General features: G+C 38.5%; 1 protein-coding gene across 1 annotated transcript in view; it reads right to left on the bottom strand.

Moving 5' to 3' along the window:
- The window catches only part of AGPS (alkylglycerone phosphate synthase), a 73,552-nt gene extending 60,448 nt beyond the window's left edge, over positions 1-13,104 (bottom strand). The window contains exon 1 of the mRNA XM_089494730.1: positions 12,947-13,104. Within this exon, the coding sequence (XP_089350856.1) occupies positions 12,947-13,104 (158 nt within the window). The remainder of the gene's footprint in view (positions 1-12,946) is intronic.
- Between the last annotated feature and the right edge of the window lie 1,011 nt (positions 13,105-14,115).

Here is a 14,115-nt window from a genome sequence, read left to right as displayed (position 1 = left end):
ATGACTCTCCTAGCCACAGCCCATGCTCAGGCTCTTTATTGTTCACACTGTACAGATATTTTAAAAAGCAGGTTTTTAAAGCCAAACTAAAATATACCCTTACGCACGGTGAGAACATTCCAGTTGCAGAACACATAGATAAGAAATTATATACATATACTAAATATATGGAATAGAACATACATTTTTAATAAAATATTCATCAATACATTAAACATACATCATATATATTAATGATAATCCATTTAATAATGTATACACTTGTGAAAATTTTAATCCATTTAATAAATCAATGCATTCAATTAGTAGTAAATCAAGTCACTAATGGATAAATATTAATTGCTACATCAATTGTTACTGATATACGCTTACACCATACAGTAACAGCTTGCATGTGCATTAATGTCTAACACCATGCAATAATACACACGCACTCTAACACTTTATGCTGACATACACTCACACAACACCATACACTCATATACACATACTATCCAACAACATACACCGACTCTGGCACTTAACATATATAAAATACACACGCAGTACAATACAGACACACACATATACATATATTTACAAAACACCGACTCTGGCACTATACATAAACACACTGACACTGCAGTACCACAAACTGACTCAAGCACTATACATACACTTACTCCAGGGGTATACATACACACTGACTAACACTGTAGCACACACTCACACACATGTGCAAGCAGTCCACCACTGCCTCTCAGGGTCATGTAATGCAGGCGCCTGGGTGCTGTATGTAAGTGGCACCTGTCTCAGTCTCAGGGGCCCAGTCTTGCCTGATACTCCAGAACCAGGCTCCAGGAAGCCATTTCTAGTCGCTATGGCAACCTGGCACCCAGGAATTGTCAAGACCAGTTTCTGTAAGTGAAATCATGTTATATACTACTTGTTATGTGCCGTCTACCCACTGTACAGCGCTACAGAATATTATGGTGGTATATTATATCTATATATATATATATATATATATAGCACAAAATACTGAATAGACATAGTCCATCTAGAAAAAATGAACACTGTTGGCAAAAGCCCCAGCATGGCAATGGAAAGGTAGATTGTAACAGCCTGTCAGGCATCAGTACTTGGTATGGCTATATGGAAATAGTAAAACTCTAGAAAGTCAGGCTGCATCAAGTACAATAATTTTGGTAGAATCCATAACTTGATCACGTACTATATTTCGGTTGTACATTTCTTCAGATCATATATAGTGAATAAGGTTAAAACACGTTAACAACATTTCCTAATAAATGGAAAGGGTCACCTGCAAGGTGTTATCTATTCTGCTCAATGTGATTTACGAAGAACTCAGTTTTATAGAATTCCGTTATCCCACAGCTTTCATTCTTCCACATTCTCATACATTGTCTTGGTCTCGTAGCGTGGCCAAATCAAGCACCATACAATTACAATCATCACATAATATGTTTCAATCATTGCGGGGTCTTGCTTTTCTCTAGCCAAATGTCATGACCTAACCATGGGAGCATATTGCAGCATGTCTAAATGTCATCCACCTGCGATCTTAAAACACCTAGAATGTTCTTTAGACTGGTAAATGCTGCATGATATCACAAACTCCGTAACATATTCTTCTGATAAATGAGAGTGGAAAAAACAAGACATCAACAAGGAAGGAATAATAGACATAAACTACAGACTGTAGAATGTACCGCCTGTTTTAAACACAGCCTGGCAGATATTGGTGGGCAATTCTCCTTGCTTATGCAGGGTGGCAAGCTTAACAGATGCAGACGGTAAAGTTAGCAGTAAACATATAATATATAAGACAATTCATTACAAGGCAAATGTATGTGCCTAGTGTTTGCACCTTCCATGCAAATCAGTTTGCACAGACAGACAGGCTCCCCTTGACTTATGATGTCCGTAACCCTTTACAGGCAGAAGACCCTCTGAGACTACGGGCTTCACGATATGCTGTGGGCTGCTTCAGGGAAGAAAGGGTTAGCCAGAACCGGCTCAAACTGGCAGTGACTGTTTTATCGAACGTGAACGCGGAAGGCAAATAAACTGAAAATTATAGAGCCGGGTTGAACTTGAGTTCATCTGAGAAATATTAAATACAACTGGCGCTGAATGGATTCAACATTTTCAAACTGCTGCGTGGCTGGGGATGGTTTTTTTTTTATTATTTATTTTTTTATAAGGTTTAATGTTCTGGAACAGTTCTGCAGTAATACGATTTTTTTTTTTTCCTATGGTATGGCAGACCTACAGGCCATGGAGAGAATGGGCTGGCGGGGGTGGGGTAACAGGCCCAGAGTAACAATTCTTGATAAACTAATAACGCCTTTGTCCTTTTCTCTGACCAGTAATAAAACAGACACGTTTAATGCCTGTAAACCAACACATAGGTTAACACATCACCTACATATTATGGTTATCTGGATGCAAAATAATAAAAAGGTCATTTTTTTTTTTAAAGTCGGAATGAAACTAATATTATGTTTTATAGGACAGTTATGGGCTTAAGAGGTCAATTCCATAGGCTCATAAATTGTTAATGCTCTGTTAGCAGCCAGCCATCTCTTTTGTAGTGAATGGGTGTTCTCAACTGTAATAGACCGATGATATCTTAGCACTAAATGTTCAAATATTAATATCCCATTTTAAACAAAACAGTAACATTTAATGTGTAGCATTCATCCCTATTAAAAGCTATTCTGTTTTTTTATTCCAATGTTCATCCTAGAGATTTGTGCTTGTTGATGTTTAGTTAACATTTATATAAATCAGTTTTATGTTTGAACCGCATAATATGGGTCAATTTCTATCCCATTGTATGCAGTGGAATCTGCAATTATAAGCACTCCACGCGATGGACACATCAGAGGCAATTTCACACCATAATGCCAAATGTCCATATCCTAATAACTTCTATAGGCCATATTTATAAAGGTCAATTCTTGGGCAAAGTGAGAAATATAGCGTGACTACTATGGGAAAAAATGGAACATCGCTGCTGCTTGCTACATATATATCGTCAGCATATAGTTACTTGATTAAGAAAGGGGCATCAATAATTTAGGAAATAAGTAAGAAATGAATGGCTCTTAAACAAAAATTCAGGGATCCCAGACCAAATATAGAGCATCTTTAACCATTGCACTAGCATCGAGAAAACAAGACGAGTAATCAAATGGAATGAAACAAGTTTGTTGATGGAATAGCATGCTAGATTTTGCAGAATTCTCCATCTATTTACTTTTATTAAGTAGGGTGTTCTTTTCAGCAATAAGTAAATGGATTACACCAACACAAGAGATTTTGGGAGTCTTGAACCTCAACACATCCTGCATGACATGGAGATATCAAGACAACAAATGGCCTCCTATACAACAGAAGCGCACAACATGAAGGAGAAAGCTGGTTTCACGTCTTGGTAGTCTCTCGATGAAACAGAAACATAGAAGTTGACAGCAGGATAAGAACCATTTGGTCCACCCAGCCTGCCCATTTGCCTGCTGTAAAGCCACTTTTCTCTTGATGCATCTGCCTCGATTTCCATAAGCGTTATTCTATAATCTAACTGAATAAAAATGGTTTGTACTTTCGTTGACCAAAATGTTTTTGAATTGCTGCTAAAACATACATAAAATGCAGCCATGTTGTACAAAGGCTATTGCATTTTAAACAATGGCTCTGCTTCCACTGTAAAAATGGCATGTTATGCTTTGTTTTATTTCTTTGTTGCAAAATACTACATATTTTTCAATATATAAGCAAAACTCACAATTCTTTTTTGCGGTTCTTGTCAGCTTACAACGGAATAAAATAACTGTTCCGTTATAGGCATCATGAGATTTTAGGCATACTTTTCTGAGGGCAGACAGACACACTGCTGATTATACTAGAGTCTAAGTATAAAGCACAGATACAAATCCTGTGCACAAACAAGAAATAGCAAACAAATTAGACAGAAATAAAAACAGATGATACATTTAATGTAACACAAAAAAAAAAAAATTAAAGAAATTCGACAAATCAAAATTGCAGTTCTGATGGGAAGTATTCTGTGGCATTATCCTGCCATACCATTGTATATTTAAATGAGCTATCAAATTAAAATGTGCAAGCCAAATAAAAGATAAAAAGTCACACTGTATCCTGTGAAATGTTAGAGTATTCAGTTTTACAGATGCTTTGCATGATACAGAGTGCTCAGCATCCATTTTGATTCATCTTGACCTTCTCAATACAAGTAAAGCAGCCACGGGAGAGAATAAACAGCCATACAAGGCAGACACCAGATGTCACTGCAGGACAGACGCTTCCTTACGCCCCAAGTGGAATCACACAACCAGACACCTTACACTATCAGCATAGACACGTGAAGACCACTTCCATGCGGTATCATTTACCTTTGTGGTTAAGCGGGCAAATGACACTAGGCTTTTCTTATTTATTTATTTAAATACTAAAAAAGCCTAGCCAAACAAAACAGCTTGCGGGTATGACAGCTGCTACAAATTATTTTGTACATCATAATTAGACGAGGCAAGTGCAGACTTAAACTAGATAACTGGCACCTCCGTTAAATCAGGTGCCAGTGGAAGAAGCAGTAACTGCAGTTTCTAGTGAAATATTGGCTTTAGTTCTAAGGGCACAGTGACTTTTTTATGCCCATAAGGACCACAGTTCTATTGCAAGCTTGCCAGCAGCTGGTCATACATTGCTGCCTTTAACATTGCTAATGAACTTAATTTGATACTGACATTATTGGGTCATCGGCTCTAGATATAAGCATTCTTTATTGTTTTCACGGACATGGTATTAAACTGCAGGGTGGAAACATTGGATAGAAGTGGTACTTTTGATTGTGTGAAGCCACGGTCAAGTGGAGCGAAAGCTGCTACGATAGGGTTGGATCAAGGTTTCAGCGTGGCTGCCAAAAGCAGACTGGACTTATGACAAGACATATTCCAGGGTCTCCATTCAAAACTACAAAGAGGTGTCGGTTTTATTTGATATTCCGCATCTCTAATGGCTCAACAATTATTATGTGATGAGAACAGACTTCCAGTGGATCCGGGATTGAAAACGGGTGCTACTTCCACACCTCTTGGTGTCTTTACATGTAGTCAAAATGACATAAAAAACACAGCATCGTGTTTTTCCTTGATAAACCCGGCCTAGTACTAATGCTCGTGAAAGCCACTTGTGGTAGAACAGTAGGAATTGGACTGGCAGATTCCTTTTCACGGTTTGTTGTATTTCCCCATTATGGAGATCTGTGAAATTACAAATAGCTATTGAACACCTGACTAACAAAAAAAAACAAAACACAAGCCCTTTCTGCACATGGTCTGCAGAAATTGAACGGTATTACCTATATATATATATATATATATATATATATATATATATATATATATATTTTTTTTTTTTAATTCTTTAACATTTTAATTTGGATTGCTTTTAGTTAAATCTAGGATCCGCATGCTTCTTCCCACAATCAGGAAACTCTTCTTCCTGACAGCCATATGAACACTAGAGGGATAAAAAACGGAATGTATCTTACGCACCGTGTTTACTGTAAATGAAGTGCCAGGAAAACAAGACTCCAGACATCAAGCCAAACATCATGGCCTTAAGTACTTCACTGCTACATTAGCCATAAATACACTGCAATACCGATCAGACCAAGAAACCCTGCAAGTGACAGCAGACAGGACCCACTAGGGTAATTTAATCTACTTCACCCTAAAACAACAGAACCCATTTTGATCTTTGACGAGCTGATGAGTATTTCCCTGAGCCGACCTGAGGATATTCAAAATCCGTAACTGGCTCATTTGTGATTTCGCTATATATTTCTGCGCATTCACAGCAATAATCTGTATTTGCTTTACATCATCAGCCACTGAGGCAAACAGTCTAACAGAAGGTTTTCTCTCAGTACCAAGAACAATTATTAATTGTTTACTTTCCCTGTCAGTGGCTCCCCAGCTCCAAGCACGCTGCGGCAGTGGATGTAACGCATAAGTATATTTGTGGTAGGGGTAAAACATGCGCAAAGCAGATCTGAATAAACGTAAAACACGTACAAAGTGCCCAGTGGGTCTGAATATGCGTAAAACATGTACGAAACGCCCAGGTGGTCTGAATATATATGTAAAACATGCACGAAACGCCCAGATGGTCTGAATATGTGTAAAACATGTACAAAACACCTAGTGGGTCTGGATAAGTGCCTACCCCCTTAGGTGGGTAGGAAAGGGCACCCTCACGGGAAGAAGGAAGGATAGGAAAGAGAAAATATAGAAACTGAGGGGAGCATAGAGTGAACCCGAGGGGAGCATAGAGTGAACCCGAGGGGAGCATAGAGTGAACCCGAGGGGAGCATAGAGTGAACCCGAGGGGAGCATAGAGTGAACCCGAGGGGAGCATAGAGTGAACCGAGGGTGGGTGTAGGCGGGAAGAACGCAAACGTTATGCCCTGAAGCAGGGGATGCTGAAAAGGGTGGTATAAATACAGCTGATAGCAGCCTTCACATATGGCGCACAAATGCATAGCAGAAGCATACCGGCACATCCCAGTGGTGTCACCACTAGCAGCTGTACTGAACTAAGCTTACACTGATACATCAACATCTGGCTTAAAAAAAAGATTTTCATAAGGCACTGTAGAGAGAGAAAAAAAATAGTTCAAAATACTCCCGCAGTGTTTTTGTTATGATTATATATATCGCTTCTAAGCCTGTTCTACAGTGCGCCCACAAACATCTCAAGTTTTAGCAATTGCATATACACATACACAGTCATAAAGTACCATGCAAATGTTTTAAGTAGGCATGAAAAACTGCTTTTACAAACGTGTTAAAAAAATGACATGTTAATAGTTTATTTTAATCATTTAACAAAATAGGAAAAATCTAAATCCAATTAATATTTGGTGTGACGACCCTTTGCCTTCTAGGTGCACTTGCACAAATAAGGAACTCGGCAGGTTCTAAACATATTGGAGAACAGTTTCCAGGGATTTAGGCAGTTGCTTCTTTCTCTTCATGTAATCCCAGACAGATGTGATGCTAAAATCAGGGCTCTGTGGGTGCCATACCATCAGCAAGGACTCGATGTTCCTCTTTACACTGAAGATAGTGACTTTGGGTGTATGTTTGGGGTTGTTGTCATGCTGCAGAATAAACTTGGGGCCAATCAGATGCCTCCCTGACAGTATTGCATGATGTATAAATATCTGGACATTTTCTGATTGCAAAGGGAAAAAAGCATAATGTATTTTTCTTCTGCTGCACTGTTCCACTGGCCGACCACCGCATCTACGGTACTCAACTTTGCCAGTTTCTTTGTGCTTCCTCATGCGAGATGCTTGTTGCTGTGCATCCTCACCTTGTAATGAGTTTTATTCCTCCGACACAGTTTCAGCCTACATATTAAATTGATGATTATTAGCACATGCTTATAAGTGTAAGAAATCCCCGACTTTGTGCAAAAGGCAAATCTATCTAGAAGAAATTATGCTGCTTTGATGGCAAAAGGAATGGCACACCAACTATTAATTTTATTTAGATTTCCTTGTGTTCACTCACTTTGTATTTTGTTAAATGATACAAGTAAAACTTTTAACAGGTCTATTTTTGGGAAAATTCTTACTTTACAGCATTTTTCACACCTGCATACACAGTACTGTACATTCGTCAGATAAAATAGTGCCCCCAGGATCTACAAATACCCCATGGTGATTTATAGCTTTGCTGCTCTGATACTTTTTAAACAGCCAACCAAAAATTTATAGAAACACAAAAAGAAAAATATAGGGTGTACGGGAGTATTTTGGCCCAAATATGTGCACGTGGGCAATAGAGACTTATCTGACCGAACATAAATTGTGTTTTTTGCAGTGGTACCTATACTGTGAGAAACATTTCTAAGTAACTTTGAAAAAGAAACTTATAACGCTATATAACTAGCACTAAAATATAAAAGACTTAAAAGAAAAGCCTTATTGACCCGAGAAAATATATATAATTTGTCTGGGTACACTAAATAAGGAAGATGGAAACTAAGGTTAAAAATGACATGGGACATGGGACATGCTGAAATTGATTGTCCCAACAAGTATAACATAGCCTTTTTCCTTACAGGGTTAAACCAGGGATTTTGATAATGATTGGTGCCACTACCAGCGTACGTGTTAGGAGCACGTGAAGGTTTGTTGCCTATGCATGCACATGCAAGACCCAATAGAGCTGTAAGCTGCAAAGGGGGGGGGGACATTTTACTGTCTATGTATTTAGAACACAATGTCATGGGGGGGACATATTAAGGTCTATGTATTTAGAACACAATGTCATAAAAGTCCCTGTTGGTGTAATGGTCAGGTGCCAATGCTTTTGTCCATATTGTGTACAGTATTTAACTAATAACTAATCAAAATATCATAAAGTTGGTATATTATGACATATATTGACAAGTGTCAAATTGCGATGGCAAGACAACTGGGTCAGAGCATTTCCAAAACAGCAGCTCTTGTGGGGTGTTCCCTTTCTGGAGTGGTCAGTACCTATAAAAAAAATTGTCCAAGGAAGGAAAAGTGATGTGTCATGGGCAGCAAAGGTTCCCTGATGCACATGGGGGGTGAATACTGGCTCATGTAGTCAGATCTAGCAGGGCAGGCAGTACACAAAAGGCAAAGGTGGCCTATGACAGTGCCATGTTTAAAGTCACTAAGACCCAACCTACTGCCAATGTTTGTCTATGGTGATAGCTGCCTATGACCATTTAGCACAAGAGGATTTTTATATCCATAACAAGGTATTAAAGCTTTTTACTTAAAAAAAAAAAAAGAAAACTGTTAACTTATTGGAACTAACATTCTAGCAAAAAATAATTACATATTTGCAGCAGTTAAGAGGGGAGGCGACTTAAATGTCACCTTTCCCAGGCAGGTATTGAATCGGCAACCTATGGTTAGGAAACCAGCACGTACACACTGTGCAGTTATGCTTTCTCATCTGTTGCATAATTAACGGATGTTGGTTTGCTTGAAATTGGATGTTACTTTGCATTAAAATCAAAACGGATTTAAACCAGAATAAAAATGTAGATTTTTTTTTTTTATCATCTTTTTCCAACCCCTGTTAGGAGTTAGGTTACGTGTTTGTCTAGAAAGGAAATACTGGAAACAAAAAGGGTGTGGGACTTCTGATAAACTCCAAAAGAAGGGTGTGACAAAAATGCATTGTTTTACTGTGCCGTTTTTTTGGTTTTATATATATATATATATACATATATATATTACAAATTAAATGAGATCAAGATGGGAGGTAATTATTTACTAAATATACTAAGCCTCTCATCGTTTTGTAGTCACTTGTCACTGCTTCTGACACTATAAAGGAAGATATAAAAGGGCAGAAGTTGTCTGTTGGAAAAGAAAAGTTTCATTAAGGCTATAAGAGGGATGAGACAGCTTGGACAGATTATCTAACAGGGAAGGTTTTAATAAAATAAGTTATGCTATACAGTTTAAATAATCTGGTTGTCTGCCAATTGATAAAGCTTAGCATATATACTAAATGTACTGTTCCATCTAATATATCCAGATAAGTCCTGCATCATGTAAAGAGAAATAAAAGAAATCTGCCATCTTGGTTTTCTCTTAATGTTCTCTGTAACGGTGTTAAAAGTGTACTGAAATACTAGAGTTGTCTAGAAACAAAGTCATGTCATTGCTCCAAAGCCCTTCTCTATTTATTACAACACAGCAGGTGTGATGGAAGTGATAGCGTAAGGTATTTTATTCAATAGGTGTGATGGGAGAGATATGTGATAGTGTAAAGTCTCTTTAAACTAGAAGACCTTAAAGGCCCCTTCTGTGATGTCAGAGATTGGCAGCCAAAGCAGATAAGACAGGATAAAGTATTTTCAGCAAGAAAATGGTACAGATTGGAATATGTTTAAGATGCATACCATAGTAGTACATAATAATTCTATGTGGAACAGCACTTTTAACAGCACGGGTGCTCATGTACAGTCCTGGAATAAAATAGCTTGTGACAAAGTATTAACATTACATAAACCGGTGTGGCAAGATTAACATTTTCCCCCAACAGGAAGTGTAACTTTGAAAGATTGCTGACATCAGTCAGAAATACAGTACATGTCACAATTAATAACTTTACTAACAAAACAAGGCTTACACAAAAACACGTTTTTATAATAAAATGCAAAAACTCAGCTGTTGCATGATAAAGAAGCCCTGTGACACACAATGGATAGTTTGGCTGGTGCTTTGCTGGGCTGTCACACTTTATACCCAAGTACATGGAAAATAAAAGCTTCCAATTGTTCTACCTCTGCGCTCAAAACTGCCTTCGCCACATTCTTTAAGAGCTGCAATCACGAGTCCTCTAACTTGCATTACTTAAAAATGGAAAAACATTTCAGTTTCATATGCAATGAACTGCATAACACATTAATTGAATGCACTGCTCATGTCTCTGTCTCTCAATTAGTTAAACAAAGGCAAAGGCACTATTTAATATTTTAGTGGGAACAACATGTTGCTTGTGAAACAAAATAATTAAATTGCATGTGAATGAACAGTTTGGAATCCACAGGCGTGCTACAACCTTGGGTGTATTTTAAGCTGGGCTGGTGAGAAAAGAAAGGTTTTAAAATGCGCCAGCATTTAATAATAGCAAGCATGTCATAGGATAGTTATTGCATGTGACGATATCTATGTGGCAGGTGGTGATAGCTTTTAACTGGCCACATGTGATCCCACCACACAGGGAAGGTCAATGGTGATAAGAATTCAATAGCTGTTATATTGATAAATTAATGAACACAAAGTTAATGGTTTTGTTCTGTTTTTTCTAAAGCACGGTGTGTCTGATCACAAAGAAATCCTAAATGCCCTATGGATTTCGTATAGTCTGTATCATAAATCTTCAGAGAATTTTAACAAAATTGGAATTGGCAAGCAAAGTACTAACGATTCTTCTGCTTCAACAGAGAGAATAATGAAAATTATAGTTCACAAGTATTGAAGAACAAAAACCAAACACTCTTAAGGGCAACCCTATCCAAATGGCGACTAGCAGACTAAGCTTGGCCCATCAGAACTTTATGTGAATCGCCTAGTCACCTTTAGGAACCCAGAGGGTCCGTTTGAATTGATAATCCTTTAACACACTTTTTTTTACAAACTCCAACCTCTGCTCTGAATGGTATACAGAACTCCACACAGGAATTACACCACTGATCTAGTGCTTTAAGGAGCCAACCATAGTGGGTCTCTCCTGTAGGCCACAAGTTAGTTCTCCGTAACGCACAATTCATCCATTAAGATGGCACTCAAGGAATCCTGAGGGAACGCATGAGACCTTCTTGCACAAGAAGCTCATTGTGGTTGTCCCTTAATAATGCATGAAGTAATGCATGAAATGTCTCATTTCATCTTAAACCATCTGCAAACAAAGGCTTTATAAAACTATATAATATATACACACACAATACATAATGTAACACTACCATTGCTACTATTACACTATAATGAATTGGATGGTTCTCCATAAATGGTGACCGTCGATATGGTTTTCATTTTGGGTTTATTCACAACAGGAAGAGTTGTGTTTTCAGTTCCTTCGCTTTACTTTTATAAAAGGCCACCACAGGCAAGAAGTGCTGAGCTGGCCCTGCATAATGTACAATTTAATAGGTGAGAAGATTAAAGCAAGGGAGAACCCATTAAACAAAACACATAAGTTATGCCATATTTTCATTATATGCAAGGTGTGCCAAGGTTTAATGTTGTTTGCTTAAAGGCAAAAGACGACCTGTTCATAGGGTAACGTATCACTGTAAAAACACTTGGTTTTTGTCTGAAACGTTACTATCATTTACCACCTACACAGAGGGATTATTACATCTCCGAACCCCTGAAACCACACGTGGGCAATCATTTGGAACGACAAAGCAGCTCTTAACATATAATATCGCCCTGAGTGTTTGTCAAACCACAAAATCTACAATCAAAACACTGGGCAGGCAATTAAACAATGTGTCTGTTTCAATGTCAATCAATAAACGAAATGTCTCAGAATCACTTAAAAAGAGGACAAAAAACCTTTATACTGCCTATTAAAGAGATACCAAGATACAAAAAGAAACACGCTAAATTGTTAATAAATAAATGGTGCAGGCGTCCTAGAAAGCGGTTCTCGGACAGCTCAATCCGTTGGGATAACGTTTGCTAATTCAAACGTCTAATGACTGTAATAAAATTAATGGAATCTCAAAGAAATAATTGCTCTGAGATTAGGACCCCGTTTTTACACTTTCTTGTTTTTTTCCATACTCTCACACATGCCCGTTACACGGTTATTTTTACACACATGGAACCTTATTACACATGCTTAAAAAAATTGACACTTAGTAGCAAAACGCTTACTGATGATATGTCAATAGGGCGTAAACGTGTGCTAAACATCTGAGGGACGGGTATTCAGCGAGCGCCGTTACTTTGAAAAACTCCCTTTAATATAAAACAATAATTATGTCATAAATAAGTGTGAAGTGGCAGCAGCTGATGGGGTCAATGTTTCCTTCCAGAGTAACATTATAATTTAGTGAAACTGTTCACTCAGATTGTCACTGAGCATGGCTGTTCTGCTATGGTGGATGTGACACTCATTAGAGATGTTTGTGTGGAGCCAGAGGTTCGGACCTGAAAGTTGACAGTTCCCTGCACGTTACAGTAGAGCCTCCGTGTGCATGACGTTGTATGACCACAAGGCAGTCTCGGGCGGTACATCTTGCCGGTGCAACCTGATGCTCATGTGGGTCAGATACCACCTCTGCCCAGAACCGCACCCAGACCCCTTGCCCCACACCCAGCTGCCCATATTGCGCCACCTACCGCTTCTTAGGGATGGCGCCTGAAGCAACGGGTGCTTTCGGGGCCTTGCACTCGTTGGAAGTGAGGTTGGCCGCGGCTTCAGGCTGCAAATGACCAGTGATAATCCTCAGCCTTCGCTGTGAACAAATGGACATCGGGGAACCCTGGGCAGCCGCCATGCTTCCGTGTTATGAGGCAGAGGGGGGCCTGAGGGAGAGGTCACAACGTGGGTATTCTGCTGCGTCCCGGCATGCACCGCGACCCCATTACCTAGCAACCGGAGAACGCTGCTTCTCTCTGCTCTTCCTAGTTCACCTGCTCCGAGGCAAGGAGGGTTTTGTGGATGCGTCCCCCTGATGGATTTACTCTAGAATATAGCAAATAACAGTTCCGTTCGGTGCACTGCTTCAAAAACACGCAGTCGTTTCGTTCCGATACCATATTATTATATAAATGTAAAAAAACTCCATTTTTTTGGAATGTCTGTGATGATGTGACAGCTTCCTTTAAACACACTTAAAGGCGCGTAAATCTTTGACACACCTTAACCACTTCTCCAACGGTCTGGCCATCGCAGTCATTATACAATTTAAACAACTTTTATAAATATTACAAGCGAAAACCACAGATAATTACAATATTATGTTTAGTAGACAACCTCAAGAAATACCTGCCAAAAAACGAAAAATGGCTTGGGTTATGCAATGGAATAATGATTGCTTTGTAAACATGCAAAAAGCTGCAGTCCCAAAACACCGTTAGCCAGCCTTTAACCTCTTCAGTACTGGGGTTTCAGAACCAAAGGACCGAAATATTTTCATCATTTTTACCATATGTTTGTTAAAGCATGATTCCGCTTTTCCAAAATAGTGCCTCTTTTACAATAATAGCAATACATAAAACATAATAATTATTAGTGATAATAGATTTTAAAAACAAGCAATAGTAAAACAGTATAAGTCCATGCTTTACGTTATTTTTACTTATAGTGGAAGTGGTAAAGAGCACTTTTGAAGGGAAAAAAATATATATTTGTTTCTCTTTATTTTATTTAACATTTTTTTTTGCACTGTTCCCAATGCAGTATGGTTCAAGGTCCCTTTGGGGATCTCTCATATATTTTTCATGCCCCATCCACTGGAACGCTCTTCTCCGCTTATCAAACTCCTCTGTGTCTCTAGTCCTTCAAA

Source organism: Sceloporus occidentalis, unplaced genomic scaffold (genome assembly GCF_023333645.1).
Source record: "Sceloporus occidentalis isolate IW3139 unplaced genomic scaffold, rSceOcc1.0.p SCAF_74, whole genome shotgun sequence".
Classification (NCBI taxonomy): domain Eukaryota; kingdom Metazoa; phylum Chordata; class Lepidosauria; order Squamata; family Phrynosomatidae; genus Sceloporus; species Sceloporus occidentalis.
The sequence above is the reverse complement of the archived record's forward strand: the minus strand, read 5'-3'. Positions and strand labels throughout refer to the sequence as shown.